The sequence below is a fragment of the Rhea americana genome, unplaced genomic scaffold (genome assembly GCF_003343005.1).
Source record: "Rhea americana isolate MKP2758 unplaced genomic scaffold, rheAme1 scaffold_143, whole genome shotgun sequence".
NCBI lineage: Eukaryota > Metazoa > Chordata > Aves > Rheiformes > Rheidae > Rhea > Rhea americana.
The window spans coordinates 1957503-1983365 of NW_028185517.1; the positions used below are offsets into that span (position 1 = coordinate 1957503).

At 43.8% G+C, this 25863-nt stretch overlaps 2 protein-coding genes across 3 annotated transcripts in view; one reads left to right on the top strand and one right to left on the bottom strand.

Moving 5' to 3' along the window:
• Positions 1-23654, top strand: TMEM201 (transmembrane protein 201). The gene is made up of 11 exons (XM_085298906.1): positions 1-8; positions 250-370; positions 1004-1198; positions 3177-3353; positions 3966-4357; positions 4854-5057; positions 15692-15909; positions 16972-17043; positions 17935-18222; positions 18725-18856; positions 19300-23654. Exons 1-11 carry the CDS (start codon positions 1-3, stop codon positions 19395-19397), a joined length of 1905 nt encoding a protein of 634 aa, XP_085155032.1. The 3' UTR covers positions 19398-23654.
• ENO1 (enolase 1) overlaps positions 1-25863 on the bottom strand; it is a 273184-nt gene that overhangs the window by 246237 nt on the left and 1084 nt on the right. The window lies entirely within an intron of this gene.

Genomic DNA, 25863 nt, shown 5'->3' on the forward strand with positions numbered 1-25863 from the left:
ATGTCCAGGTACTAGCACAGAGAAATGTTGGCATCAGGCAAAAATTTGTTTCTACTTCAGTAATTTTCCTTCTCATGCCTAAAATGATTCCTGTGAGTCGTGCTATTAAAGATGCTGAATGGGAAGTTTGATGCTGAACTGGTGATTGTTATTCTAGGCTCTCTTACTTTTCCCTATTTGAAAGCCATTGCTTTCCTTTAGATCAGGTAGATTCAGTGCTGATGTCTAACATGTTTCTGTTCCTAACAGGAAGAAGCCCACACATGTGACTGTGAACTGCTGGTTCTGTAACCAGGACACAGTAGTGCCATATGGGAATCGCAACTGCTGGGATTGCCCCAACTGTGAGCAATACAACGGCTTCCAAGAGGTACTGTGGCAAGTGTTGCTTGAAGGGTGGCTAGGAAGGTGCATGGTCTGTGGCGCAGCACYTGTGGCAAAATCCTGCTCCTAATTTAAGAGGGTACAGACACAGTGCAGATAGAATATCCAGCAATTTGACAGCTGGCAGCTCTGTGCTGAGCGCTTGTGAACTCAGCAGCTGATTACTTGCTTAAACTTGAGCAAGATTCTGCGTGCAGAGGGAARTGCTGACGCAGAATGGTACTGACAGATTGTCCTGCCCTGTTTCAAAGAACAGAGAGGGCCTTGATGTTTTCACCAATATCTCATAAGAGTCTTTCTGTGGAACCATTTTTTTCTCTGAGTTTGTGTTTGGAAACAGCTGAATTACTGTATTTAGACTATTAAATAGACAAAGTCTCTCTTAACCCAAAAACTAACAAGATTACCACTTGCAGTTGGTTTGCATAAGGGTGGATGAGGGGGGAAGACTTCCAGTGATTTGTCTTCTTTTCACTTATTTCTTCTGCTGTGAAAGTGAAGGCATGCAGTGCAGAGCTCTGGCAGAGCCTGCAGAATCTCTACAGAGCCAGAGAAGACCTCGCTTTGATTTCATGAATTCACACTTGCTCTTTCCTCCCTCTCTTCTGCTTTTTGTCAGAATGGAGACTATAACAAGCCCATCCCTGCTCAGTACATGGAACACCTTAACCATGTTGTGTCAGGTGCTACCACTTTCTGTGATCCTACCAAACCCCARCAATGGGTGAGCAGCCAAATTTTGCTTTGCAAGAAGTGCAACAACCATCAAACCACAAAGATCAAGCAGCTGGCATCATTCTCACCAAGGGAGGAGGTGAGTGTTGTTTAGGTCTTCTCATGACGTAATGTGCATGGAGGAGAGGGTGGTGGGGTCTCTCCTTCACAGTTCATGGCTTCCCACAGTTTCATGTGGGAATTCAGCATTTAGTGCTGTGGCCCTTAGCTTTCAGCTATGATCAAGCCTTAGAGTTATAAGGCTGCATTTTAGTGGGATGCATTCATCCTCTGGGTTGCCTAATCCTATCTGCTTTGTGTCATTGGAACGTGTTTAATCAGGATGTCTCCCAGGAAACAGATTTAAATTTGATCGTGCTTAGTGAGAACATCCTCTGGCCTCTTCCCTTCTCTCAGCTTTGTTTTGAATCCCTGCCTCTTGCCAGTCCTGTCCACTTGTTAGAGCAACAGCAGCCTTTGGCCTCTTTATAGGTGTTCAGTGAACTGTTTCACCTCTGAAAGTGTGCAGTGTCAGYGCAGACTGACATGGGACCATGTTATCCAACATGGCAAGGACCGTGTGTTGGTGAAAGCAGTCACCTCTGCACAGCTGGCCTGTACAGTAACTGGTGAGCCTGCTGCTGCCAGTCTCTCCTGTGTGATTCTTTCTCAGTGCTGGCAGATGGAGCCCCTGCAACGGTGCTTCGGCAAGCTCTCAGATATCCGCAGTGCATCTTTCTGCTCTCCGTCTTCTAGAAGAAGCTGCTTATAACTGGCACAGAGAAAAATGCACACTGACCTGTTGCTTTTCCTTTGCACTCCCTCCTTTGCTAGTTCAGAGGCTGTGCAAGAGGCTCARTATTTGTCTATCCATGTGCCTGGAAAACGCTTTCTCAGTCACAGCAGGAGGGGAGCGCTTTGTTCTCTATGCTGTTACCAGCTGCAGCCTCACACAGAGCCTCCTCTGAAGGTCCAAGCTGYGAGATGTGAGGAAAGGACAGGGATGGGGTGTGCAAAACAGAAGTGTTCTCAAGAAATTTAGTTAGCATAACTGGAGCTCTGATGGTCTTCTGACACAGACACTTACCAGCGTGTGTGCTACAGTCRGCTCAATAACCTTTACTTCCTAGTGGCTTTGGAGAACATAGCTTTGAGAACACTTTCATGGCTAGTGCTGGCATTTTTGACTGGTGGTTTGGGAAGTCTTGGTCATAGCAGCAACTGCAAAAACTTCTCCCCTCTGTTACCCTGCTATCCCACCTCCACAGTAATAGGGGTGAGTGAGGAAGAGCCCCTATGGAAACCATTTAAAACTTGAAGTGGTGAGATGAGTAGTTGTTGTGACCTTGCCTTGTCAAGCTCCTCTTCAGTGAAACAAGAGGGAAGCTGAGGGGARGCAGCCCTTTCAGCTTGGCACAGGCTGGGAGTGGAGACTGTCCTGGAAGAGTCCTAAAAGCCTCTGTGATAAGCCATACATCCACTGTAGTGACAGTGATAAAAGTACTTACTGCCCTCCTCACTGGCTGTTTTGACAAATGCTRACAGTAATTTATGGAGCTCATCTCAGATGGACATTCGGGTCAGTGACAGCCTTTGAGACTGGAGGTGAGTTTTGGAAGGAGCTTGTCTATCCTCTTTCTGACAGGGTGATGTGGAGGGGCGACAGATCTGTTGAGGCCCCTCGTGTTGAGGAGTGGAAAGGCAAATCTAGGTRGTGGATTTGGGGGTTTTGTTTTGTTTTTGTTTTGTTTTGTGTCCTCCTCACAGTGTTGAGTTCATAAGATCTGGACAATGACAGCAAAATTGGGCCACAAAAATTCAACATTCTTGAAAGAGCCACAACAGTCTCCTACAGGGGTTTCCATGGATTTTATTTGTCTCTTCTAGGACATGGAGGCTGGGTCAGCTGTATGGGAAGTTGGTTGGTTGGCTGGCCTCCAGCTTAGTCACTGTTCAGGCCTGGTGTCAGGAGCCTGTGAGTCTTTGGAGACTGGGAGCATGACTCACTTGCACGTCAGCAGCGTGGTAACTGGTGATGAACCTGCAGTTCTCACCTTCTCTTCCTTCTCTTTCACCAGGGAAAATATGATGAGGAGATAGAGGTGTATAAGCACCATTTGGAGCAGACCTACAAGCTGTGCCGTCCATGCCAGGCTGCTGTAGAGTATTACATAAAGCATCAGAATCGGCAGCTCCGGGCACTGCTGCTCAGCCACCACTTCAAACGTCGTGAGACTGACAAGACCTTTACTCAGGTATGCTGAGGGAGAGGTGAGGGGATGTAGGAAGAAGCTCTGTGAACTAGTTACCTCTGCACCTGGATTTGGTGCTAAGAAAGAGAAGCATTGCTGTTGGCAGCTATCAAACGCTGGGAGTTTGGGTGCACAGCAGAAGTTGAGGGAAACGGAGTAGTTGCCATGGTTACTTCTTGGGATACCTTGAAGTTTTCCTCTCGCTGTTGTCGTTTAGTGCAGTTTCCAGAAAGTAACTCTACTGTAAGGACAAGAGCAGAGTGGAAGAATGATRGGACAGGCAGAGAAGGGGAAATAGGGAAGCTAGTTTATGAGGAAAGTACAGGAAGCTACAGAGTACAAATAAGAGGGAGTAAGTATGATAAGGAGATGATTTATTCCTTCTCTTTGCTTCACCTTGACATGCCTGACCTTGGCTTCTGGTCACAGCTCTGCTGTTGCTTTTTGCTCCTTTACAACTCATGTAGTCTCAGTCCTGTATAGATACTAACTAGGACTTGCACAAAGTTGTTCAGTAAATGATACAATCTAAAAATGTTTCATAAAGCACCATTCCAAGACCATATCGCAGTTTATTCAGCGATGACAAGAGATGTTTCTCTATCTTCTTTGCAGAACTTGTGTTCATCCTCTTCTTCCACTTCCATAACCATCCCATCTCAGGTGATATTTTTGCGGTTCTTGGCCTTCCTCAGCTGTGCATTCCTGGTCCTGATGGCCTTGTATGGGTCAGGCAACCCCTTCTCACTTAGTGCTGAAGTCCTTGCTCCTGTTTCCTCTGGTCCGGCATCTATTCAGAACAGGACTGGCACAAGCTCACAAGCAGATTTGGGAAAGGATGCTTCCCTGACAGTGGCAGGATGGCAAGAGCTGCTCCACCTCCTCCCAGAACAGATGGTGCAGAACCTGAGTGTAGCGTGGACTTACGGGAAGAATCATCAGTTGGCAGTTGCTGTCCTTGGGCTGTTCACCTGCCTCTTGGCTATGATTTTGGCTGGGCGGATCAGGTGGGTGTGTTCTTGTTTCCTTCTGTTCCACTTTACTGGTTTATGGTGGGAAGCCTTTGGCCCTGATTTGACTCAATGAGCCAAGGGGCAATCCCAGAATGGGGRATGTAGTACTGAACAGCAATTTTCCTTGTTACTGTTTGGATTGCTAGCGAGCTGGATGGAGACAGCAGAGCTTGTTCCGACTCTGTCATGTTTCACTCAATCTAAGCTTGAATTACTGGGAATGAAAAGCTCCTCCTACAGCTCAGTAATCTAGTGGACAGTGGAACTATTCCACTTGGGTACTTAACGTAGCAGTGGGAAAAGCTGCAGATGGTATAACCATAGCGAGAGGTATTATAAAACTTGCCCCAGGCTGTGTTCACAGAAACCTCCCCATCTTCAAACTGCCTTTTGCTCCTTTTCCCTTCTCTCTCTTCCCCCAGAATCAAAAGTTATGTTGTTATTTAAACTCTTACCTTGTGTCTTTTGGGGTTTCTTTTTGGCATTGCAGGCTCCGAAGAATTGATGCATTTGCTTCCATCTTGTGGTTCRTAGTGATGGGTCTGCATTTGGCTGAGAAGTACCTGAAGACAGACACACCCAGCTGGCTGGATACAGCCAAATTTGGCACCACATCCTTGTGCTGCTTGGTGGGCTTCACCGCAGCAGTGGCAACGCGGAAATCAACGGGCCATCGGAGATACCGGCCCCGAAGGTCAGAGCCAGAGCAGTGACGCTGGGGGAAGGAGGAAAAAAGCCATGTGAACTCTGTGCGACTGGTGCTTCTCTCTCCTCTTTTTATTTTCCCTTCTTTTTTTTTTTTTTATTAGATGAGCAGTGAAGATCTTCCCCCCCTCCTTCCCTTTTTTTTCTCCTTTCATCCTTGCTTCCCTCTGTAATAGATGCTTGGAGCATTCCTACTACTGGTGCTAGCCCAGGAAGCTGCTCCTGCTGCCTCTTTTCTCCCTTCTTCCTGAATCCTCTGTCAGCAGTGCAAATATTCAATTTCTAAAGCCAGTTCTTCCAGCAACTGCTCCACAGACTGCTCCATAAATGCAGCTTCCTCCCCATTCTGCTCCTCCAGCCAAAGAAATTCTGGCTTCTCCTGTCCGTCCGATTCTTCTCACTGCCTGTCCATCCCTACCCAATCCCAGATGAATCCTCTGCCTTGATTCTCCATGGGGCCTGGGCTGCGTTCAGTTTTCTAAYGGTGCTGATCATTTTAATTTTATACTGATGGGAACTTGTCTCTGGATTCCTAGTTCTCCTGACGTGTGCCATAGTAACAACACACGGCGTAAGGGCATATGAGGAGGGGAGACATGTAGTCTGGTTCTTTTTTGCCTTCCACTGAGGAGCATCACTTAACTGCATGTTCTTTCGCTCTGTCATTCTGCTGTGACTGCTATCTTAAATGGAGCACGTTAAGTGCTTTTGACTGGAACTTCAATAATTTATGTAAAGGATGCTTTTAAGGGTTATGTAGCTCAGTGTGTCTTGATTAGATATCTGAAAATATTTAACTATTTTAGTATAAATCTTCAAATCTACCAATGGCTGTTGCTTTCTATGCTGTTTTAGAGGTGAGTGGGTTTTTTTGTTGTTGTTTTTGKTTTTTTTTGTAACTTCGAGGCGCATTTGTATACAAGTACAACTGGAAAAAAATCCCTATGTTCCTCCACTCCTGCAGCCTTAGAAAAGAAATATGAGACTGACAGTAGCATGCTATGTTGTATGATCAGCTTTTGTTGTACATCACAATTTTTTTCAGTCAATGTTTTCCTTAGCGTTGAGAACATAAGTCAGGAGGACATGCTGGAGGAAACGGTGGGAGCTTCTGCAGTGGGTGCACACAGCAGTAGAGCTAACAATGTTTGTTACCTGGAAGGGTTCCTTTCGGAAGTTCTGCAATTGGTGCTAACCCTGCTGAAGAAGGGGGTCTGGAAACTGTGACTTAGAGGGCATGGCAGTCCTCCACTGAAAGCTTAGATGACGGGGTGTTAGCGTGGGAAGGAAGGAGCTGTCAACTGCTTAGGTTTGTGTAGGACTAACTTGCTGGAGCCTCTTGGAATAAGTAATCTGGCTCTTCTATACTGGTATTGTTTGTTTGTTTTTAAGTGATTCTGCTGAGTTTCTTACCTGAACTCAGACCTTTTAGCTAGAAATAGGCTTTCAAGAGGAAACAACATAGTTACAAAAGATACRTCATTCTCTTCTATTCAGAATAGTTCCGTGGAACCTGCCATTCTCATAGTCTGATGTCCTGCTCTTCCTGTATACAAATTCTAAAATAATCAGAATCAAGCTCTTACTAGGAAATATCTGCATCTCCCAGTGAAAGATTCAGACACTACTGGATGCTGCAGATGCTGGTGAAATGACAGGAAGTTTTCTTAAGGAAACAAAAGACATTTCATAGCTTTTCATTGTTGTTTTTCAAGCCAGTATTCACTGTGAAAGCAGAAATGTAGCACAGGCAGAAGCTCTGTGGCGATCCAATGACAATAAGCCAAGTAAGCTGAGTGCATCCTGAGGAAGATACACTCCTGGCTGAAGAGCTGTCTGCCTGTAGTTTAGCACCTGGCATGGAAAGTAGACCCAAGAATCTGCTTGCCTTATGTACTCCTCCTTGGAAAATTCTTTTAACTGGTGCCTTCAGATAATTACCGTAGCCACCTCCAAGCAAACGAACACCTTTCTTGGTTCTGGTGCTCATGAACGATGCTGCTCTGAGAACTGCTTACCTTATTTCCAGAGAAGGGAGCCAACATTTGCAAAGTCTGGTTCCTCCCTTCTTGTGCCCCTGTTACTTACCAGCCCTGATCCGAAAGAATTGTCTTCCAGCTCTCAGTCCAAGTTTGTTTCTTGTTTCATTCTTGGACTTTGGAAATGCTAAATAATAACCACTATGTCCTATTTTACACTAGACAATGTTTTTTGAATTGGAGATTTAAAACAAGTACTCCAGGGGGCCCGTTGAGTTCATCTAGGCAGAAAAAAAGGCCGAAGTGTGCAGGATCCTCAGCCCTGGGCTAAAGACTTATGCAATTAGTCTGACTCCTCTCTCTTGTCCTTCCTTAGGAAATATAGTAGGAAATGCACCTTAAAAATCCCATGTTTGTTTCCTCTAGCTGACTGTAGACTCCTCTGTGCTGTCAGCCTGCTGGAACAGGAAGTCTGGGGGCAATGCTCAGGGCAGTAGTAGGCTGGTGAAAAGATGAGAAGTGGCATTAAATAAAACAGTTTGTGAGTAAATGYGTAGTTACTGCTGCCTGTTCAGCCTTCCTGCAGTGCGGTGATTGCTAGCATGTTTTCATTCTCCAGAGAACTCCCCACTGCAGCTGTCCTTCCAACACCATTTTTGCCTCAGCCCATCTGCTTTTAAAAGTGGCTTAGACAAAACCACCTAATGAAATGGACACAGGAAAAAATCCACTGCCAGCGCTGCCGTTCTCTGAACTCGCTGTACAAAAGGCCCAACTGACCGTAAGCCGTTACGTCCATTAAGCCTCCCCTCAGCTTCCCCTTTTGCCTTTTTTTCCTCCTTTGTTCCTGCTTGAGTGCTTTCTACTTTTCCCATAATGTTAATTGTAGGAAAAGGCTCATATTTCTATTCAGCTGTGATTGTCTTCTGCCCTTACTTGGACGGATAAGTGCCTTTTAGCATGTGAACTTGCAACTAGCTGGCCTTGCAGAGATGAACTGTTTGCTGTTGCTGCTCTGCTCTTGGATATGTTTGAATGATGAGGGGAATCTCATGGTTAGAAAGGTGTATCGAGGCTACTGCAAGGARGAGGGCTGCAGGGTTCTGACAGGCTGTTAAAGTGTGTGGGGCTGGTCATGGTAACCTCATGCCATGGTATGTGTTTTTAAAATAGTAATGTGCCTGATTTCTAATGGCAATGCGCTTTCTTTTTCTAACAAGAACTTTTAAAAAATCTGTCCAACTTTCCTGCCTYGCAGCAAGGAAACTCTCAGTGGCAGCTCAAAGGTGCCTGCCAGTTCATCAGACGTTTTGCTTTCCAGAACTGGTAGTGAAGACTGTATCAGGTTTCCCTGGTCCCATTTCAAGTGCTCACATGGCTGTTCTGAGCAGCTGTTTTTCTCCCATCTTCTGTTTCTTTTAATTTAGGCATGACCCATCTTTGAGCCCTGGGGTCTAGCCCTTCATATGCTGTTTTGCTGTGAAGTGTCAGATGGTTCTGTGTCTGATCTCTTCTCCTGTTCTGTTTTTTACTATGCACTGCTGTGGTGGATGGGATGTGGAGGATGCACCCTAGATACCAGAAGTGGGCAGTTGATAATCCTTCCCACAGGGGTGGGTTTATGCTGCAAAGTGAATAATACTGCTCAGAAGTACTTTAATTCTGTTTGCACAGCAAGTGCAAATCTATACTTAGAGTTTAAAATTGCTTCATCTGGAAGATCTGTTACAATCTACATGCAAGCAAGAAATCCATTTGTCTTTTGCATTATGCAAATTAATACAAATGAAGTATATTTACAAGTCACAATTATGTTACATATCAGAACTTTAGAAAGCTACTTGTATTATGGCCAAGCGATATTATTGAAGCCATGGTGCTTTGTTGAGGATCTTTTAGCTGAAGACCTTTTCAACTGCTTAATTGTAAAAAAAATCAAATRGAAAACAAGATAATAAACAAATATTGGTGTGTGGCTGACTTCTGATGCCAAAGAAGCTGTTGTTTTTGCTCAGGTGTCAACTTGTTCTTCCACTCCTTGGTGCCTCAGCATGCCTATGCTGCCTCTTCCAAAAACAACAGACAAAATTCAGAGTCTCGAAAACCRGCTTGTAGCAACTGAAATTTTGGAGTTTAGTGACTCTGATGCTGACAGTCTTYTCTCTGTTTGCCTTTCTCTCATGCTTTGCCAGGCTGATGGGAGAGGATGCTAGGCCTTTTGGAAGGGGGGAAGTTAGGAAGGAAGGGATGGTTCCTCCAGAGGCACTCTGATTTATAAGCTGCTAGTATCAAATATGTACCTGTTGTGTCTGCAGAACCACTTCTTGGATAATTTGGCCTGAAGGAGGTTGATTATCAKTTATCGGGATTTTACTGTTGAATGTTTCTGGAAAAGAGTTTTCTAGTTAAGTAAACCACGCCTTCCTCTACTGAGGCTGTTCCTGCAATACACGATTTCAGTGCCAACTGGACTATTCTAAATGGGCTGTGCTGTGTAACTTCTGTAAGTAAGGTGCTTTGCCAACTTGACATTTTTGACTTGAAGTTCAGTTAGGAAATAGCCTAACAGTTAGATATACCATCTCTCTGTGCCTGTCGCCTCCTCTGCAGTAGGTTCAGCAGAAAAAAATGTATKCTTGCAGCTCAGTTGTTCTGGTGCAAGCCCAGAGCCAATATCCCCCTGAAGCTGAGGTGCTAAGTTTTGTGACACATGAGTATATATTTCTTTCTGCTGAGGGTGACGGCTGACAAAGGGCTGGTAACATACTAAAAGTACCGCCACAAAAATGGCCAGAACCACTTGGTCATTGCTTTGAGCTTCTCATTTTCACTTAGCTGGACTCTATTTCAGACCGCAGAGGAACGTGTAGTAACCTGTGGTCACGAAGTGCAGCTCTATCATTTGAGGAGTCTTGACCCTGCAGGCCAGAGCGTACAAACACCTTAATTCAGCAGAACTGGAGAATTTTAGCCTAAAAGCCTCCTATTTCAGGTGCTTCTTTTTCACACTGGCCTCGTGCTAGTGTTTGGACCAGGGAACAGGACTACAGAATGGGGCAGGGAAAAATCACACTGTGTAGCTGTGGTGCTCTGAGCAAGCTGAGGTGGTGAGGGATTGTTAGTGGGTTTGTGTGTCTTTTGAAATCAAATCTACTCCAGCCCAACATGGCTGGCTCTGATCTTTGCTCTCACCGTGGCTTTGGCTAGTCTGCCTGCTCAAGGCCACACTGGTAGTCTGCTCAGCAGAATTGGACGTAGTCTGAAGGGGCCTAGGTGGGTCCATTAAGTGCCTTTCCCTGGACAAGCTAACTTTTTGACAACRCTATATTGCTCTGCTTCAGTGGAAATGATGCAGCTGCAAACTGAGACGCATGTACGTGCCTGTRTGCCTACCAGGACATTGCTTTTGTCCTTTATTTGCCACTGCTGAGGTGGCTGGGAATGAGAAGACACTCAGACTGYACTCTTACATTTCTGACTCTGCAGACCCTTCTAGGGATGAGAAAGAACCCAGGGCTAGCAACTGAGTAAGCATCTCTGCTGCTGCTGCCCCTGGTCTCCCTGAAACCCTCACTGACGTCTCTGCATGCAGACCAACCCCTATGTGGCCCTTTGTATTCTTAAATACGTTATATTTATATCCCATCCTTTCCTTCCTATTGACTGCTACTTGCTATGTCTGTGCTTTGCATGCCCTCGTGAACTTAGCTTGGGTGTGTCAAAGGATGAGRACAGGAGGGGAATGTAACAATGACATAGTGATGTTTTATTTTAGCTTTTATATTATTATTAATGTTATTTTTCAAGTAAGCTTGAATTTTGTGTGAAGCTAATAATCATGCTTAGCTACTGTAGCAGATTTATCTAGATGTATTGTAGAAGAATTATTTATGCTCTTATTATATAAATTAATATAATTAATAGCTGATTTAATTGCTCTAGATTGATTCCGCTCACAAAAGCGGGCAGGTGAGGTACATGGTTTTGTTCAGTTTTAAAAGAGGTGCCATTGGACTTCTGTGCTCTTGTGTATAACCTGCAAGTTCATCCCAGGTGTATCACCACCTGCAAGTACACCTGAGGCCTCTGTGGGCAATAGCAGATTCTCCCTTGTGAAAGGGGCAGTACTCAGTCCTGAAGTATACCTTAAGTTATTCCCTGTAAAGCATCATTTGGGACCAAAGGTATCAAGCACACAGACGGGAGAGAGGTCCTCTGAACAGTTCCATCATGCCAGCCAGTATGCCTTTTGTAGACATGGGAGGTGCACGCTTGCATATCTTTGTGCTACCTGTCAAGTGGGAAACCAAAACTGATGTCAAACATCCACCTGTACTCCAGAAGGTGTTAAGGGCAAGACCTAGCAACTGGAGCCTTTTCAGCTATATTTTACTGCTCCTTTTTCACCCAAAACAGGGTGACTTGTAGAAGAAAAGAATTCTAGGTCTGGCAACTAAACTTTCTAACTCTGTAAGACATATATCAAAATCTTAGTATGTTTGAGACCTGTGTCCTTTTATAACACTGCTCCTTCCATCCCTGTGCCAGTTATTTGCCATATTCTTCTTTACTCCTGATTCCTTCACCCTTGACCAGAAGCAGAAGTTATGGCACTGACTAATGGCTGGCTCCAGGCACTATACATGATGCAGCAAAGCAGACAGAGTTTAGAGACTTTTATATCAGGCCAAGTGACTACTTGTCAGCTCAGAGAAACTTGCTCACTTTATTTCCACGCTCATTGCTAGCTGCAGTGAGCTGCTGCTGCAGTCTGGGCAGCATTACTACAACCCATGCAGCTCTGATAAATTGTGATGGGACCTTAAGTTCAGAGGAAACATTTTACCTTGTGACTGAGAAGATCCCTTGCTGCTTCCAGACACGCAAGCCTGGATGCATGCAGCAAGTTGCCTGACTGTGATTGCGTGTTACCTTCTTAGTCTATGTACTGAGTTACCTGYTCTCAAGAAATGGGTCCTTTTATAGCCCAGCAATCTGATCTCACCCATGTTCTCTCACATTTCTCTCTCTATCCCAGGGGTGATGCATCATCTCTGTGGTTAAAATGTGAATTAAAAAGGCACATGCTTACCATCTTGGCTTTGAATAAGAGGGAGATACTGGAACAGAGGAGGCTTTGCTGGCAGGAGGTGTTTCTTCAGGGTGATGTACTGTCCCATACTATGTGATACTTTTCTTTAACTTTCTATTTATTTATTTTTAAATATCTGTGTAGCAGAATTGTGCCCAACTGTCCAGTGATGCTGTGATCATTGTAAACACTAATCAAGATGCCCAATTTTTGATGTTCATAATACCAAGTTCTGAAATAAACGGCTTCCGGGCCCTGACTATTTCCACAAGCTGTCTGACTCCAGAGCCTTTTTCTTTTTCTTTTTTTTTTCTTTTTTTGTTACTTTTTTAACTGTTGCCAGGCCTGCATTAATCTCTGTGTCTAGCTACCTACATGCACACACGGCTTGRAGCATCACAGTAATCTAGGAGCAAAGACAGAGCTGTCCTGCTCTGTTTCATGGCTTCTATGMGGCTGTTTATGCCCCTCTTGATCATCTCACTTTTTTGCATCTGCTTCTGAAAGAAGTTTTGGTTCAACTTACAGTCTTAGGTGTGAAACACATTCCCACAGCAGGGCCCCTGCTTTACCTTTAGCAGCATCTAGATCTCTTGACATGGCAGTGGCAAACATCACAGATAAGAGTGCATAGAAAAGAAATAGGATTTTGCACATGTAGCAGTGGAATAAATATTTAAGCCATACTTTGGTCAGCCTCAATTCTAAGGCATTGATAAGCTATGCTTAAACTTCTCTGGCTCTTCTTTGCTAATTAGAAAAATTCCTTTTCTGGATGGTGTAAAGCAAATGGTTCGTCTACTGCCCAGAGGATCAGACTCTTTAATTTGACAAGGTTGAGAGGCGCTGGGATTATTGAGCAGCAGAGCCTATGGAAGTCCAATCCAAAAAAAGTTAAAATCCCAGGAAAGTCATTATGAGTGATAAATAATTGTAATATCTTCTAATTTTTGAAGTGGAAAACTGCAGAAAGCCAGTAAGCTAGACATACTATTTTCCAGTGTAACAAGTTGCTGTGTAAAACTGGATGCTCTAGCCCAAAACATCAAAAGGGTGCAAAGTTAGGAGGAGAAAAAAGAAAAAAAAAAAAGTTGTTCGCAGGTGCTCTATTTTGATGCTGTGGTTTGGTCCTTCACAGATACAGCACGGTGGGTGCTAGGTCTCGCTCCAAGATGATTACTATCATGGTCCTGAGCCACCCTTTTCATTTCCTTTCCAATTCATTTTGTCTTATGGAGTTGAGATGGACACATCACCATTTACRTCTGTGTGTGGTTGGGGAAATGTGTGTACGTATGTGCACTGAAAGACTCCCTGTTTGCGAAGCATGACACCCTTCCCAGGTCCTCTGGAACCTGAAGAGGTTGGGCGCTTTCTGCTGCAAGATTGACGAGTTCCTTGCTGCTGTTAAAGGCATGTCCTGCTTGCAAGCACCAGGAAGTTGGTTGGCTCAGATGTTGTTCAGCCTGGTAAAGCTGATTGGGATTGTTGATGTCTGCCTCATACTAGCAGATAAGTAGTTTTATAAGATAYTTTAGATTATGATCTTAAATCTAGATTGCTGCTTCTGGACATACTAGCACTGCATAATATTGCTGCATCACCTTTTTAATCTCCAAGAGAGGATGACACACGCATAAATCACTACAGAGCACRGCACAAGATTGAGATATGCGTATTCCTCCACTCTGATTTACTACTGGCTTTTTTCTGACAGAAGAAAAGCCACGTTACTCTTACCTGTCTGACTTTTTTTATCAGAAGTGAGATTAATATTTAACCTCCAAATGTCACAGCTACAAAGTCCAATATCCCTGTTTAAAAAAAAATAAAAAGAAGCGTGTATTTTGTACAGTTCCTCCTAAGGTTAGTGTCACTTCATGACTTACTTGACAAAAGGATTACATGTTTCTAACTGAACAAATACCTTGGAGGAGATCACAAAATATCTTGTATCTTATTCAAGTTTTAGATTCTTTCATGCATTTCATTCAACTATATTAAAAATAATACAAAATTTTCATGCTCACAGTGTTGTAACCTTCTCAGAGCACTCATTTTGATCTTGTGAGAACACAAGGGAGACCCCACAGCAGATTCTGTATTTCTGATGCAATGTAATCAATTAAATTGCACACACAAATGCACCCCAAGGTTAAGATCAGTACATGATTGCAAAGAGGAGTGGAACAAAGGTAGAAATGGGAGTTACTTTTTGATAGGTTGTTCAGTTAGATTAAACTGTGAACCACTGCAAAGGTAGGTGATAATATGAAAATTAATTGCATAGTTTATTTGTTTATAGTAATCAAGAGTTTAAAATACTAAGCCCTCATATAGTTATTTCACCAGTGTAATGAAGTCTGCTTATATGTTGAGCCAACCAGTACAGGTATCCTCAGTATGTTTTGTCTGTTACCTTTCATCCTGTGTTCTTGAATTGGAAATGCTGTTCTGCATCTCCCTTATTTCACCTGGAGGGAACCCTTTGGAAACGATTCAGAGACCTAGAAATACAGTTGCTGTGTATTATTGACAATTTAAAACTTTTCCAGAAACTGTAATATTGTCTTTTTGCTATAAAGCAAGATACTGCCTGGGGCTTAGGCTACAGGAGCACAGTTCCTCCTGAATGACTGCTAGCATGCATTTGTGGCTAAGTACAGTATGCAGAGAAAGGAAAATTTAACGGTTTAGGCTTCAGCTTTGTATTAGGAAACCCAAGCCTATGTCTGTGTTCTGTCATAGACTTTTTATGTGACCCTTGGCAAGTCACTTAGCTTCTTTTTGCTTCTGTTTCTCATCTACATCTATAAGGATAGTGAGACTTCCTTACCTCACAGAAGCATTGTAAGGGTAAATGCCATAAAGAAGCTTGAATGTCCATTTAAAAACGGAGGTCTCTTGCCTAAGTTTCTATCCAGGTACCCGTAAAAATACTTTTCTCTGTACTGACATGGGAGTTTAGATGTCAATTCTGGTTTGTAAAGACAAAAAGATAGTAAATAGCCACTTGCTTCCCGTAACCATGACATTTTCAAGCATGTTTGCATGTGCACATAACAAACCAAACATGTACCCCACTCTTGGTCCTGTGTATATTTGGATTTGTAAAACATTCTGGTGGTCTCTGGGTAATGTTCTTAGGCAGTGAGAAAACCAAAGGACTATGCTTATTTGCACCTGAACTATTAAACTGCCCCACCAATTCTTATATCCTGCATTGCAGGACAGGTTGGTGCAGAATCATTTAAGTAAGACTGAGCAGTTCTTTGCTCTCCCAGTTTCAAAAGCACAGGAACAGTCCCGTAAATTCTACAYCATCCTGCATCTTGCGCTCCCCTGTGCTGAAAAATCACTACAAACCTGATAATGAAACAAGCCTTCATATACAAGAAGTTCAACCATCATTGTAGTTCTGTCTCAAAAGAAACACAAATTCTTCTCTGTTCTGTTGTGGTTGTTTTATTCTGAATCCCTTAGTTAGAATTGAGAGAGGGTGTTATTGGAATGTACTTCTTGCTAAATGTATGTCCTGCCTGTCATTTGCAGATACCTTTCTGGGGATTCACTTACTCTGTTTCCCAATGGCACTGGGACTGGCTTCCCTCCTTCTGCTTCGTCTCTCTTTATCCCAACACCACCTAGTATTCTCCACCTGACGAACCAGCAGCTCTTCAGATCCCCACGTAGGACTTCYTCCTCCTCTCTTCCTGGGCGTCTGAACAGGGCACTCTCACTGGGTACCATCCCCTCCTTGGCCAGAGCAGGTAAGGTGGGCGTGAAGCTTCTCGACCCAATGGAAGTGACTATGCAGAGATACAACRCTTCAGAGGGGAGTGGGCTGCAAGGCACCCATGTGTTACAGTCCTGGGCAGGGATTGCTGATGCGGACTTGGGGCTGGAATGAGYGCTAGCTGCATGCAAACAGCCTGGCAGTAGGTAGTGCTAACTGAGCACATGTTGCTTTCTGTCATGGGTTGTCCTTATACAGACTCTGTAGCAAGGACAAAGTTAATCTAGTTCCCAAGGGAGTTGTTAAGCCTGATGCTGTGTTACTATTGATTATATATCTCAATTGTTTTTAATCACTTGTAAACAAATTCCTAATGCTTCTGCAACAGCTCAGCTATGAACTGTGTCTAAATTGGTTAAAATAAGCAATGCCTGAAGCTCCTGTGTTGCAGATGAGTGTCCAGCATTGGTCATTTGTTTTGTAGCATTTAGAAATTAGTGCATCTTTGCCATCTTGGTGAGGCACRAATCTCACTGTGCGCTTACCTGCTGTACATTTACTGAAATCCAAAGGCTTCTCCAGGCATATATGGCAGCATCACACAAGCTGCAAAGCTATACATGGGGCAGCATGCTATTACGATCCCTTGAAGGCAAAGAGTAATTCAGAGCAGGATAAAGATCTTGGTGAGCTGTGTCAGATGTCCCAAGTTTATAAGGCTTAACAGCAGATCAGAGAAACAGTGGAGTTCTGGACCTGCAGAGCCTTTTGGTCTCAGGGTGTAGGTCAGGGAAGGAAAGGGCACACTAAGAAGATGTAGATTCTTTTCTTTCCAGATGGGGGAGGGTGGATTATTTTATTTTTAGAGCTTACTGGCCAGATCTGTTTCCATGCAGCTGGGAAGAGTGGATTACTCTCTTTGCCGTAAAGCCTAGTTAGGAAAATAGGGGCATTTTTCTTGCCTCCATTTACCACTGCTCCCCTTCTGAGACTGATGACAAGATCATCAGTCAAGATGTTGCAGCTGTCTTTCTGAAAGACAGACACTTAGTAGCTGAACTAGCTGGGTTCAAACTGCTTCATGTTTGCTTTTCAGATTCAGGCTACTTGTTCAGTGGAAGCCGCCCAGCCTCGCAGTCGTCTCAGTCCAAGGAATCCCCTACAGCAGGTAATGCACCAGGGTGTCCAGACCAAATGTTTTTGCAGGATTTGCAGTGTATGGCTTGGAACACATGGTTGGAGTTTAATTCTTTCCTCCCTGCCTGCATCCCAATGAAAAATTCAGTTCTGTTGTTAGAAATACTTCAGAGATAGCTCAAACTAAGAGTGGGATTGCATTAAAATAAGGTGCTGTATGTAGTGGATATCCCTTTCCCTGGAAGAGCTCACAGTGAAATCAGTGAGGCAAAACAAGAATCACTTCCCTACTGTACAAAGGAGTTGAGATTGCTTTATTAGGAGACTTTGAACTGTTCCTAGTGCAGCTCTTTTGTTTTGTTCTCCTTCACCAGCCCAAGAACTGCTAATTTACCTGTTCTATCTGCTCTACCCTTTTGCTCCCGTGTCCTCCAGTGACCTGTCTGTTGAACTGCTGACACCAAATGGATCATTTGGCTGTTCCTGCTGCAGAAGTGTTAACTGCTGGAAAAGTAGCCACAGCCTGGGCTAATGCCATCATGCACTCCTGACTTGCCTAATACAAATTCCCAGCAAACAGCCTTCAACAGACATGCCAGAACTATTAATTTAAGTGCAAACAGTACATGTAATGCAGGCTCTCCTGAATGGTTGCACTGAGCAGAGAGAAAGCTCACACAGCTCTTGATAAACTCATCTCTAGTCTAAGTCATCCATGAGTGTACCAAAGTGTGTGCAGAATTTCTCTATGTATTGCAGTGTAGAACCAGAGTGAATAAAGAACTTTAGTACAAGATATATTGGACATTTGTAATGCCTGTTTCCTGTTCTTGTAGAATTGCTAAAGAAAACTATGCCCCTTGAATTAGATTATAATCTCTCTTTTTTTTTTCCTCTCTCTTTGGGGATATTTCTATTTCAGAGCACTTCTTGCTGTCAGGCAGCTGTGCTCCCTCTCGCATCCCCTCTCCAGCACCATCTGTGGCTGGCTCTGTCACTTCCAGTTCAGGTTCCTTGCGGTACCGCCGACCACTCATCAGCCCTGCCCGCCTGAACCTGAAAGGACAGAAGCTGCTACTTTTCCCATCCCAGAATGAGGCCCTGCTCACCCCAACCAGCTCTGAGGAGCGCACACACTCGGAGAGCAACATCTTTGGCACTGAGCTGTCCTCCTTTCCAAAGAAGAACCTCAGTGAGCAAGGAATGCATGGTATGCTCTTAGCCTGCTGCACTCCTGAAAATTTGCTTCCGGGAAGGAGTTGGCTTGCAAGCRAAGCTATGCATCATTTAGGCCAAGCAATAGATGGGAAACCTTCAGGAAAAAGGTGTGGTGATGACTGCTCAGCCACCAAATCTCCCTTATGAATCCAGTGGCCTGGAGAGCAGCCTCTGTTCTGCCAAAGCAGATGTCCTTTTCCCACTGAGTGAAGTTGCAGGGATATTACTRCCACCGCCCTCGCCCTTGTTTGAGTAACTCCTCTAACCACTGAGGTGGTGATGTTGATGTGGACAATATGTAAGAGACAAACATGAAGGCATCTTCTGCTGCAGAGCAGTAAAATTTGCCTTTTGTTTCCAGGTTCCATCCTCAATCCTTGCATGATTTTACCAGGCAACTGTTCATCACTCATGCCTAGCTTTAAGCTGGTAACTTCTGCTGCATTTGGCTTCCACTAGTACCTTCTGAATGTTCATATCTTTTCTCCTTGTAGATATGAGATCTGCCATGGAAGGAGGGAGCATTTGCAGTGATAATTCTATCAAAAAGGAAGATCAATCATCACACTCATCTACCTGTGTGGTAGATACAACTACCAAAGGGGAAGATTTGGCAGGCTGGAAAGGTAGGTGCAACTCTTGTGAATGCTTTATGTGTGCATGAGCATCTCCCTGAGGGCAAAAGAGATCATTCCTGCCTTGGGGTAGTGATTTTATTTTGAGATCAATGAAATAAGTAGCAGCAAAATGGGTCTTCTCTCTGCTAGCATAAGACCTTAATAAGTTTATTCCTGTTCTTTAGGCTATYTGAAAAATACTGACAGCTAGAGTGCTAAACTGAGACAGAAGGAAAGGGGTGAGGATGTGGGTGTTGAGAAGATTAGTAAGAGGAAAATAGAACCAAGGAGTGCAGTGGAATCTTTCCTAACAGGAAAAGTGCTTCAGCAATTTCTGCTCAAGGTGAAAACTTTGGGCAAAGGAAGAGAGCAACACATGTTCACTGTTATCTCATCAGTTCTTTAATATTTCTGGTATCTCGTCTTTCTTTTTCTTCTCCTCTTCCACTAAGGTCATTTGGGTAACTCTGCTCTCCGAGGTCTGCTAGCCGTGAGTCTGACTCTCAATGCTATCTTCACATCAGCCTATGTCTACCGGAACCTACGCTGATTTGTGCCAACACTCTCTTTCTTCCTGGTCCCACCTGCTTCTGAGAAGATTCTCTGAAAAAAAAGAGTTCAGCTACAGCTTCACGTCTAATGGCTGTGCCACTGGTGCATGCTGGGGTTTGTTTGTTTTTTTTTGTTGTTTTTTTTTTTTTTTTTTTTTCCAACTACTGTACGCTCAACTGTTGCGACAAGGAACCCAGGCAGCTGCTACTGTCACTTCCAGGTAGAATGTATCACAGGATCATCTCTGGAGGTGGTAGGCAGAACTCCCACAGAGCTCCAGTTCAAAGCAAGAGGCCAGTCAAATGGCCCATGCACTTTCTTTCATGGGAAYTGATCTGAGACAGAAGCCTGAAAAGGTATAAGCTGCATTTTTAGGAACCTCCTCCCAGCTCTTCTTGCTGACATTTTAACCTCATGCTGACGGTGCTGATAAAATGAGGAGAATTATAACAAATTAGCTAGAGAAGAGGGATGGCTTAGTTGTTGGTGCTAGGCTTGGGGTAGTTTAACAGCTTTCCCAGCCTCCTAGCCCAATGGTTCCTCTTCTGTCTTCTCTTTGACACTCTCCTCTTAATTATCGGTGAACTTTTCTTTGATTGCCTTAAGCTTGCCAGAGCAGGTGGATGTCCTTGGCTGCTCTGTGATATTCTCTTGCATCTTGCATGTCCTTGTGCTTCCACCTGGCCTGTGCCCTAAGGCCATTCTCACCAGTTGCCATTCTGGTCTTGCTGGTTATCAGAAACAGCTCTCTGTGCATACCTCCAACCAGAACTGTTGCTCTAGGGATGCGCAAACCTAAAGCAGACATCCTTGTGTGATTTGCATTAGAAAGATGAAGCCTGGGCTTTGCTTTGCCCAGGAGGCATTAATTCTATTTTAATAAGAAAGGATCCCCATGTGATTTGCACCATACTCCAACAACTTTCAGCTCGCAAATCTAACTGCTGGGGTTTTCACTGAAGCGAGGAGTAGCATAGCTTGTTCCGTGGTGCAAATTGCACAAATCTATTAAATTGGAAAGCATGCGAGGAACTGTCTGATTGTATAAATTTCTCCAGAAACCTGGCTCCTCAGTCTAATATAGGGATTTACTAAGTAACTATTTAAAAATTTCTGTATTTAGTTAAATGCAGAGACCTGAGAGGTTCTTTCATTTAGAGATGCCAGACCTGCTCCTGGACAATTCTGTCTTCTGAGTAGATAGCTCTTCTAGATAACCCAAAGGAAATAGCCCTAGCTTTTCAAAAGCAGTTTATAATTTGGGCACTTTGACTTTTGGTTGAATCTTTCATGTTGCTTAGAAATCAGGTGCTATTTAGAGACAGTATTGTGCTGAACTCTCAAAATCATTCAGTGCATCTTAGAAAATATTTTTTTTTTACTTTAATGTCACGATTCCTACATCCCAAGTGCAGAGAGGAGATTTACTAATGTGCCAAGGATACCTGGTGAAAAGAGAGCCGGCTGATACTAGCTATGTATTTTCTGAAGCAGGATTGACTCTGATAAGAGTTTTCTTTTCCTTTGGGCATCTTTACCTCAAACTTCTTTTCTCTTTCCTCTCCCCTCATCCCAGTGTCCTGTCTTGGAAAAATTATAGTATTATGCTTGCTGTGTCTTCTCCTCTTTTTCAGCCCTGCTGCTGTTCCTTCTGTTGTACTCTTGCACGTGCACAAAAACACAGCRTCTCTCTGCTGGTGAACCTGAAATTCACATGTCACAATGATCATCACCCCTCCTTTCACTTCACTTTTTTTCTTGCATGTTTTTATCAAGTTCTTACCACAGGCTCACATAAAGTGATAGCCCAAATACTCTAAGTAGCATGCTATATAGCAGAATAAGTGGGGCTTTACTGCTAGTGATTCAAGCTCTGAAAAATTAAGTTTCCCCTTCTTTGTTTGTTGCATTTCTTCCTGCACTGTTTCAGCAGCCACTTCCAGCCACTGCTCCCAATCCTCACTTGTCAGTGAAGCCTTCTCATTTCCTACTCTGCTCCTTGCATTCAGAGGATAGACCTCTGGCCACACGCACTGACACGAGAGACTGTGGAGATGTGATTCCTGACTCTGCATCTTTGTCTCAGCTTCTCAGGAGTGTTGGTAAAGGGCTGCACAGTCAGCGCCTCATGTACAAAGGTCTAGATTCAGGATAGATACCCGCAGCAGAAACAGCTGAATGTGCTGCAGGTTGATGGTTAATTCTTTTGTAACTTGCATGAACTGTTTCTCATGGCTTAGCCTATTCCACAATCTTGCTGTTAGATCTTTTGTCTCCTTTATAGACTGCTTCAGGTTAACTTGAGCATGTGTAGAGGCAAAATGCTAGCAGACTGATTTACAAGCTCACCCTAGAGCTGTGCTGTTTGAGTTTGGTGTTGTCCTGATACAGCATGTGACATCCCATTCATGGATCCTTGTCCTGACTTCCAGCCTCCTATGCAGAGACAAGCCTGCCAGAGAATACGGTGGGTTTGCTTGTCTTTATTATGCCAACAGATGTGCACTGTGACTTCATGTATGCAAACTTTCCACTTTCACCTCCCAGTCTGCACTGAGTTCATTTACCATCGCACTTACCTGGGGCCCAGTTTAGTCTCTGCCTCTGCCAGATTGCAATACAGAATTTCCCCCTCCTTTCCAGCAACCAGGGAGCTGCAGCCTCTCCACACGCCTCTTCTGGCCCATATTTCAATGCAGGAACACTTTAACCTGTCACTGCACTTCTGAATCTGCTCACTGCAACTGTTCTTGGATGGGCATTTGGTGACCTTGTCCAATCCAAAGCAATATTAAGACTTTGGATGTTATTGCTGAAGAGGGAAGAYGACCAACTTTTTCATTGTGGTGCTAGAACACTCTCCAGTGGTGCTTTCACGGGTGTAAAACCTGTAGTTGGATTAGTATACAAGAGTTCACATGTATATGTTTGTGTGTGTGCCTGCATGCWTATGTATAAAAACATTTGGAGAGCTTCTTCATTTCAAAAGATCTGAGCCCAGATTTGTCTTTATATTGTTGGCCTTAATCTAGCTCCTAGGTACTTTGTCTATCTTGCTGCTGTTTTCTATGTGAAGCTGGTTGGGAGGAAACAAAAGATTATCTGGTCCCCCRGTAAAAACCCATGTGACAGGTGATGTTGGTCTTCATACAGTGTTGTTCAGGGGTGAAATTTTATTTTTCTAATATTTTTCCTACTGTAAAAACTATTAGAGTGTATGGAATGGAAAACGTCTTTACAAAATGATCTGCTTGCTAAAGATTTGAGYGTTACTTAATAATAGCCACAATTATGGATGGAGTTGGACATAAATAAGCTCCATTTCTACAGCTTTTTCTGTTCCCTCCCTTCCCTTGAAAATGCCCGAGTACTTTTTCTTTGGAAATGGGCTTGTGAGGTATGTTCTGAGACCTTGTAGAGGTCATCTTCTGAGACCTTGCTGTTCTGAATTAGGAAGAACTTGGATTCCAGCATCTGGTTCCKGTTCCAGCACTATGGGTAGCTTGGCAGATGATAAATACACGTGTATTTGATGGGATAGAGAGAACTGATAGGACAAGTTATTGAATTCTGAAAGTCATGGTAACTTCTGGTAAAAGATCAAACGTGGAATTGGTCACTGTTGCAATGTGGAAAAAARCTCACTGCTGGCATGCCTAGGCCAGATTCACTGGAATTTAGCCTGTCTGCTCAAACAACAGATTTGGCCTGTGAATGTTTTATTCCCGCTCCATTTTCCTGGGTGATGGGAATATCTGTAAAACACTGCTGAACTGGCTGGGTTCCTTACAATGGAGCAGCTGGAATGAAGGGCTGGTGTTGCCTCTAGATGCTGCTATAATTCTTCTTCCAAGCACCATTCCTGGAAATAACTATGGTCTTAACCTCTCTTACAGACATTTTTAAGAAGGCTAGAAAGGGCCAATTTGGCCAACACAATGACATTTTGCATTTTTTTCCTCATGTATTTTGCTTCCATCACTATGTYCTGTGGTGGGGCAAGGGGCAGAGTACTTCTGGATGGAGTGGGTGTCAAGAGAGGACAATTCTGAGAGTCCTAAACCTTATTTCCTGTGAAAGAAATATTGTACATCGTGTATGTATACTTGTTTGGCGAGCTCTAACACTGTACAGTTTAGTTAAATTGTGCTCCAGGGAAGGAGAAACTGTTCCTCGGAGGTTTTTAGTTCATGCTTTGTGTTCAAAGAGGAATATTTTTCTTTAAAAAATAAAAGCAGAAAAATTTTACATTTCACCCTAGTATGTTTTTTATTTCTTGGGTACCTGAATATTTTGGGGGGAACGGGAGACAGTATGTGTGCTTGAGCATGCGTATGGTCAATTGAACTTTGTTTTTTCACTCTTGTAAAGCTAGTGAGAGCTGAGAGGAAATACAAGGCTTTGTGAGCTTCCTTGAAACAAGGGAAAGCTCGTAACTATGAGTTGGAAATTGAAGTACAGAGGTTATGCTTTGAAGGCGTTTCCTTCAGTTAAGAGGAACATCATTTCCTGCCATTAATTAATGTTCTGGACTTTTCCCCAGCTGTAGCTGCACATCATAGAGACTTTGCTGTCTTGAACTTCTAGTCGTTTACGTACCTGGTTCCTTGGAGCCCTGGCCTCACTTGGTGACAGTAAGGTAGCATGGTAACACCAGCATGAGTTCACTTGGTTGGGATTTTCAGTCCATCTCTGTTCATGGCAGGCAGGGAAGTGAAAAGAGGTACTGAATGCAGATGCTTTGGTCCTAATCCACTCGTCCTCCAAAAAGGCCTATGTGAGCAAGAAAGCCAAAAGGATCACTCGTGTGGGCAAGGACTGGGCACACGTGAGGGACGTTCCACCGAGCCCCAGAATTTGTTCCGTGATTTGGGGCGCTTCGGCTTTGTACACCCCCTACGATTTCTGTTCATTTGGCACTTACAGGATTGTTTTCCTCTAAGAGGTGGAGGCCAAGAGTCTTGTCAAGGTTTTGCCTTTATGTGTTATTTTATCATCTTTAATTCATGTTTTCATTGTTTAATGTAAATTAATACTGTGGAAGAGCTGAGTGCCATAAGCTTACAGACATGCTTTTTAGACTATAGGCCTGAAAGGCCACACTTTTCTTCCGTTTATATTTTTATGATCAATGTTTTACCTCTCTGAAATATGCTGCTAATTTGTTGTAAGACCCAGCAATATATTCTCTCTGATTTTAAATACCTGGAAAAGTTCTTTTTATTGCTATGCAGGAGGGAATGTACTTCTCAAACGCTCTTTTCTTCTTTCGATGTTGAAGACTTCTTTGGTTCTGCAATCTGTTTTTTTATTTTCAACAGTGGTACAGCRGCACCAACAGAAAAAGAACTAAAGTGAGCTCACACGGGTGAGTCTTTCTGTGTTCCTAAAAGAGCTTCCTTCTCCTGCCGTTGGCAGATCTGTCATAACCAGTGGGGATATTTCATCCTGCTAAGTTTAGATATTTCCATCCAATTCAGTGAGAGTTTTCTGTTCAAAAAGACTAGTGCAATATTTTGAATTGAATGTCACACAATAGCTTTGTTTGACCCACCACGATCAAGCTATGGCTGACACTTTTTGTCAACTAAGGAAAACAGAATGATGTTCACTAATTCATTCCTTCTCTTTCTTAGCTCTGTACAACAGCTTTTAGAAGTGAGGAACCAGTATCTTCAGGACAAGTGAGTTACATTTTTTTTGTTATTATTATTATTAATTAAGGGTGATCAAAGAAGCACTTTTAAAGGAGGACATGTGTTTTGATTACATTAATGGCAAGGGTAGGTAATCTGTTGACGTAATTAAGACAGCTGTAGATCTGGGGTGAGATGTGATTTAAAGCAGGTACAGTGATGTCTTGCAGATCTGAGGAGTGAAACATGGTGTATTTGGAAGTAGCCATCACCCCACTAACAATTCTTTATACAGAGATGCATTTTGGAGCGGTGCTTGCAGGTATGTGACTGATAAAAGCAAGACAGCTGCAGCACAGAGCCCCGCTCTTCTGCCATTCCTCCGTGGTATCTGCAGAGGTCTTTTAAGCTAATACTTCCCTTGCTGCCGAGATGTTGGGGTACCAGACGGGGCAGTGCTGATGGTGTGTGGTACACAGATGCCAGGTGCATTTGAATCTGTAAATAGTAGGTGTGCAGCTGAACACCGTATAGCTGAACTCCCTCGTAGCGAGACGTGGTGAGGTGCAATGCTTGGCTGGTTTTACTGCAGGCAGCGCCTTGCCAAAGCTGTGACCGGCTCTGGCTCCGCCAGGGATGTGCCCAGTGCAGCCGCTCGGGCTGGGTGCAGCGGTCCTGGCCGGGCCCTGCTCCCCGCGGTGCCTGTGACCCGCTCGTCTCCGTTTTGGTTCGCGAAGCGAAAGCGACCTCAAGACCCGGTCATGGCCCAGCCATGAGGCTGAAAACCCTGGGGCCGGGAGAGGTAGGGAGGGGACGCGGAGCTGCAGC